This window comes from Mirounga leonina, unplaced genomic scaffold, assembly GCF_011800145.1.
Source record: "Mirounga leonina isolate KUSES-001 unplaced genomic scaffold, KU_Mleo_1.0 Mir_151, whole genome shotgun sequence".
Lineage (NCBI taxonomy): Eukaryota > Metazoa > Chordata > Mammalia > Carnivora > Phocidae > Mirounga > Mirounga leonina.
Genome location: NW_023270377.1, coordinates 60,202,863 through 60,208,703, shown reverse-complemented (window position 1 = coordinate 60,208,703; position 5,841 = coordinate 60,202,863). Strand labels below are relative to the sequence as shown.

The window sequence follows — 5,841 nt, the reverse complement described above, 5'->3', positions numbered from 1 at the left end:
CTGAGTCCGACCTCTTAACCACCAAGCACTACTCCTTTTCGTCTCCTGGCCACTGGTGGTGGTTTCACTGGCTAATGGGGGCATGTTGGAGGGAAAAGTTCTCTCCTATAACAACTACGCAGATGTGAACTGGCTTTTCTTGCGTTTGTTTTAGAATAGAGAACATATTCGGCAAATGTTTCCAGCCTGTTTGGCCCAGCCTGGCCCGACCCTCGGGGATAGCGGGATTTGAAGAGCTCAAAGGAGCGGCAAAGGACGCACGCTAAGGTACCCGACCCGCTTGGACAGTTCGGAGGTGTGCCTGCGCGCGCGTGCGCCACGGAACTCCCTGGCCTCAGGCTGGCATCCGGGAAAGGGCGCGTTCGAGTGCCAGGCTTCACCCGCACTCGACCCAGGGATGGGGCGTGGAAGGGGATAGGATTGCCAGGCCTCGGAGCAAAACTTTAAGTCCCCTCCCTTCCCCGCTTCCAGAGCACCCGGACCTCATCTTCAGGAGCCTTGGCCGAGCGAGCTGTGTGGTCACTGCTCATCGTTCCTGGGGTTACACCTTGGGGGTGGGGTATGCCTGTGAACTACTCCTAGCATTTGGGCGTCATGCGGCCCATTCCTCTTCAGCAGGATGTTTCTATTTCTCTGGCAGATCCTGGGCATGTGGAAATATGGGCCTGGTGGCGTAGCATCCCGACCCCTGATGGGAATGCAGAGGGCACCAAGATACAGCTCAGTTTCCGAATCAGAGGCGGGTTGGGGTTGAGGTTGGGTTGACCGCTGGCGCCGCACGGCGCTCTGGGCCACACGGCCCGTCCTCTCAAGTGAGTCCCGGCCGCGGTGCGGTCTCCAGAAGGCCGGACGCAACATGGCTCGAAGAGCCCCGCATAGCCGGCGGCCTCGGAGAGCGGAGACCGTGCCTGCGGGGAGGCCCGGCGTGGAACGGGGTCCACCAAGCCCAGGCGGCCCACTCGGTTGCTCGGCCACTTGAGCGGCGGCCGCCGGCGGGAGGCCTCAGCGGCCCTTCCGGCCCCTAATCCCCTTCAGTGCCAGGAGGACCCCGCGGCGCCACGCCCGCCTCTTCCTTCTCCCCGGCCCGACCCTCCCGGGTGAGGCGATCCCGGCGTTCGCACCGACCCGGCGAGACGCGCCTGGCGCCCTGGCCAGACCGAAGCAGGTGGCCGACCGGCCCTCCGCGGTCAGGCATACGGGCCGGCGAGGGTTCGGGGTGAGAGTTTCCCTGACCCGGGGCGCACGCCACACGCCTGAACTTTCTTTTCTTTCCAAAGGTGACGGGAACAACAGTTTTTATTGACTTTTCTTTCCGGTTAAAGGGCCTCCCTCTTACTGTGATGTGGTTTGTTCAAAACAAAAGGTTTCCTCGACTGCGCCTTACTTCTTCCAAGTAGTTCCCTGGCAGGTATGTGCGGCTTGCAAAGAGCGCGCATTCGCTGGACGGGGTTAGAGAGAGAGATTGCTAGCACTGACGGGGGTTTCGGGGGCCTAATAGCCGTCAGCCGCCTGACCGGCCGTCCGCGGCGTCCAGGGGGCCAGCCTGAAGAGAGAAGAGCGACGTCACACTTTTTTCCTCTGGTGTATATTACGGTTTGCTCTGGGTGTCCTGCCAAGCCTAGCTTTGGTGGTAGGCGCGGTACGGGTGTTTTTCCCAGGCTCACTATTTGCAAAAGTTGTGGCCGGAGAAAACTTCCAGGTCGCCAGCAGGAATGTCACAAGAGAGCCACAGTGGCTTGTCAGGCAGGCGGCCCCGGAGCGTGCGCGCCACCCACCGCCGCCATGGGCGGCCGCCCGGCCCCGCCCCGGGTCACAGCCCTGCCCGCAGCTCCACCGCGGCGGGCGGGGGGAGGGGGCAGGCGGCCCGCAGGGCGAGGTGCGTCCCACGCCCCGCCCCGGGAATTCCCTCGGGTCCGCGGTGTGCGCGGGCCGCTGCGTGTGCCGTTCCCGTGTGGGGTGTGTAAGTACGGGGGGAGGGGAGAATTACCCTCATCTCAAAGTCCCGCGCCTGGAAGCCAAAGGCAGATTTCTCTGGAGATAACAAAGACACTTTGTCACTTTGGGCGCTGCCTCGGTGCAAATCTTTAATTGCAAGGGAGTTGCGGGGGAGTGGGGGGGGGGAGGATCGAGTGTCTCCAGCAACCCAAGCGCGGGTCTCCAGGCGGCAAGGCCCCCTTTGATCAGGAAAATCCAATTATTTGTGTATATACATTTCCCACATAGTGATTACTTCATTAATTGTCCCGCCTTTATCTCCTCCCTTCCCATCCCCCCTAATAATCAGTTCTTTTATCCCGACCAACAAACACACCATAGGAGCTTTGTGGATTCAAAGGATTTGCTTTCGCTTCTGAAAGAGCCGCTATTCTTTGATGATTGGGTAGCGGCAAACTTCAAAGCCATAAATCTTCCCTCTGACTGGCTGGCGGCCCAGCAAAGTCCTTATCAAATTCTTGGAGGTGATCCTGAAGCGCTCAGACCGCGCGCGGGGCGAGCGAGCGGGGTGCGACGAGGGGCGCTGGAGGGGAGGGCCCCGGAGCGCAGAGAGGGCGCCGGGGAGGGACGCTGGGCGGCCGTTGGTCCTCGCCTTCGGGTCTCCATGCCTCGGCAGCGCCCTGCTCCGCAGCCAACGGCCCGCAAGCTGTAGCTATGGCTGCCGTGGCCGTCCTCCGGAACGACTCTCTGCAGGCCTTCCTCCAGGTCAGGTCTGGGCTCGGAGGCAGGGAGGGAAAGGTGGGAAGGGTCGCGTCCGGATCGATCCTGGTCCTCTGGGCACCCTGAATCTCAAAGGGACCCCTGCTCGGGGGATGCCGCTAGAGTCAGACCGAAGGGTGCCCACGTCAACTTCGCACCTAACCTTGGTGTCTAGAGTGTGGCCTTGGGGGGAGGGACGCGCGGATCCGGGGGTTGTTGGGACTTGCGCGTCTGGCAGAGAACAGGGCCCGAGCCCACCCTGTTGGACCCTCCCGCTGACTTTCAGCCTGGGGTGGGCGGAGGAGGAGCGCGAGAGTAGCGTGGAAAGAGCTTAAAAGATGGGAGGGAGGGCGGATGGGCAGCTGGGCTGTGGGTGTTTCCACACCCTTTCTGACCGCGGAGCCGGGAGCGGCCCGTCGGATCCCTCTCCCCTCCCACCTTGTGCCTGCTTTCTCTGAGTCTGGATGGCGTCTCTTTGCACCAAGTAGTTTCACGGGAAGCGCTCAAGCGCTCCGCGTTCAGGTAGCGCAGGCACCAAAAGTTAACCGTACTGGTGGGTGCGTGCGTGGGGTGCGGTGGCGGGGGAGGGACACCGGGACGGGAGAGGGGCGGCGGTACAATAGCTGGCGTGGGGGTGGCGGGCCGGCCCGGAGACAGCGCTTGGAGCGCTAACCTTTTGTCTCTTCTCCGCCCTCCCCCGCCGCCGCCCATGCAGGACCGCACCCCCAGCGCCTCCCCGGACCTGGGCAAGCACTCGCCCCTGGCGCTGCTAGCCGCCACCTGTAGCCGCATCGGCCAGCCCGGAGCCGCTGCGCCCCCGGACTTCCTGCAGGTGCCCTACGACCCCGCGCTGGGCTCGCCCTCCAGGCTCTTTCACCCTTGGACCGCAGACATGCCGGCGCACTCACCGGGCGCGCTGCCGCCCCCGCACCCCAGCCTGGGCCTGACGCCGCAGAAAACGCACCTGCAGCCGTCCTTCGGGGCGGCGCACGAGCTGCCGCTCACACCCCCTGCCGACCCCTCGTATCCGTACGAGTTCTCACCCGTCAAGATGCTGCCCTCGAGCATGGCGGCGCTGCCCGCCAGCTGCGCGCCTGCCTACGTGCCCTACCCTGCACAGGCCGCGCTGCCTCCCGGCTACTCCAACTTGCTGCCCCCGCCGCCCCCGCCCCCGCCGCCCACGTGCCGCCAGCTGTCCCCCAACCCGGCCCCCGACGACCTCCCTTGGTGGAGTATCCCGCAGGCGGGCACCGGTCCGGGGACTTCCGGGGTCCCGGGGGGCAGCCTCGCCGGCGCCTGTGCCGGGGGCCCCCACGCACCCCGCTTCCCCGCCTCGGCGGCCGCCGCTGCCGCCGCAGCCGCCGCGGCCCTGCAGCGGGGCCTGGTGTTGGGCCCGTCGGACTTTGCGCAGTACCAGAGCCAGATCGCTGCGCTGCTGCAGACCAAGGCCCCCCTGGCGGCCACGGCCAGGAGGTGCCGCCGCTGCCGCTGCCCCAACTGCCAGGCGGCTGGCGGCGCCCCCGAGGCAGAGCCGGGCAAGAAGAAGCAGCACGTGTGCCACGTGCCGGGCTGCGGCAAGGTGTACGGCAAGACGTCGCACCTGAAGGCGCACCTGCGCTGGCACACGGGCGAGCGGCCCTTCGTGTGCAACTGGCTCTTCTGCGGCAAGAGCTTCACGCGCTCGGACGAGCTGCAGCGGCACCTGCGGACTCACACGGGCGAGAAGCGCTTCGCCTGCCCGGAGTGCGGCAAGCGCTTCATGCGCAGCGACCACCTCGCCAAACATGTCAAGACGCACCAGAATAAGAAGTTCAAAGTTGCTGAGGCCGGGGTCAAACGGGAAGACCCGCGGGACCTGTGAGCCCACGCCGGGGCAACTCGAGGCCTCTCCCGCCTCGGACTCCGGTCCCAGCACCTCTTCCGGGAGCTTCCGGGGCTCTGTGGGCACCTGGCCGAGGGAGGACCCAACAGGCACTTGCGTCTTCCTGCTGCCGGTCTCCCAAAGGCTCCCAGCTTCCCTGGCCCGGCCTGCGGACAGGGACCCTGTGCCCAGGAGAAGCAGGGGAGGTAGGGTTGGGAGCTGGGCGCCATGCAAGGGCGGTTTCGAGCTCTGAACCATTCCCACCGTCTGGGAGATCTACAGTTTTGGGGAACCACACTGGGCTGGCCTTGTATATAGGAAGCACTGCTGAATTAAAGCAGAAGGACCTTGGGAGATTTGAAATAGTGCTCAGTTTTGGGGGAGGGGGGTTGTTTTGTTTTGGTTTGGTTTTTTTGTTTTGTTTTGGTTTTTTTGCTAGGACCGGGCCGGGCTTTGTACAGGTTATTTAAATAGCTTTGTTAAAGAATTATTATAATAATTATAACATTAATAAAAATGTTACTTTTGTCCTCAGCTCCATGAAGAGCTACAGCATGAAATGTCTCTGTAAAGCAATCAGCAGTTGCAGCCTGAAAATAAATACGTTAACTCCGGGGTCACCTCAGGACCCGGCTGAGCCAGTCTCATTTGATCTTTTCTTCTTGGGGAGGCTTTCTAAAGCGGTCAGGTTTCACCACGAAGACGGTTCCTGTAGGCTGCCTGTATGGAGGTTTCTTTGGTTTGGAAGGGTCTGGGCAAGTGTGTTGGGTGCATGGACGGAGGAAGGAGGGCAGGGTCAGATTTGTGATAAAGAGGATAGATCATGCGGCCTTAGGACTTGAGCAGAGACTGTCGAGCATCTCTTAAAAGTTTGATACCTGCTGCACATACAGTGCACGTTCTTTTATCTGGCGAATTCCCTGTGGCTTTCCATTTGGTGGTACTGTAGGGACAGAGGTCACACTAGAGCTTTCCTTCCTCCTGGTAGCGGGTCATGCTGGTGTCTGGAGAGGAACTGTAGACCCAAGGATCTGTTCACAGATGAGATTTGGGAGAGTTACAGAGAAACGGGGGGGTGGGCGGGGGCTCCTTCAAGGTTGGTCTTTGCCGGGGAAGAGCCCTCACCTCAGCCCCGTTGTCTGGCTTGTTCTTAATCATCGCGCTGTGAAAATCTTGCTTCACAATAGCCGCTTAGGGATTTCTGGCCTGGCCTGGAAGTTTAGTTCATTTTGTATCTTGGGATTTTATTTTTTTTAATCATTGAAGTAGACCAATATTTGCTCAGG

The 5,841-nt window shown here is 62.0% G+C and overlaps 1 protein-coding gene across 1 annotated transcript; it reads left to right on the top strand.

Annotated features, from left to right (window-relative positions):
* Positions 1-2,649: 2,649 nt before the first annotated feature.
* On the top strand, positions 2,650-4,690 carry SP5 (Sp5 transcription factor). Its single transcript, XM_035006640.1, has 2 exons — positions 2,650-2,700; positions 3,410-4,690. The coding sequence occupies exons 1-2, from the start codon at positions 2,650-2,652 to the stop codon at positions 4,553-4,555; spliced, it is 1,197 nt and encodes a 398-aa protein (XP_034862531.1). The 3' UTR covers positions 4,556-4,690.
* Positions 4,691-5,841: the final 1,151 nt, after the last annotated feature.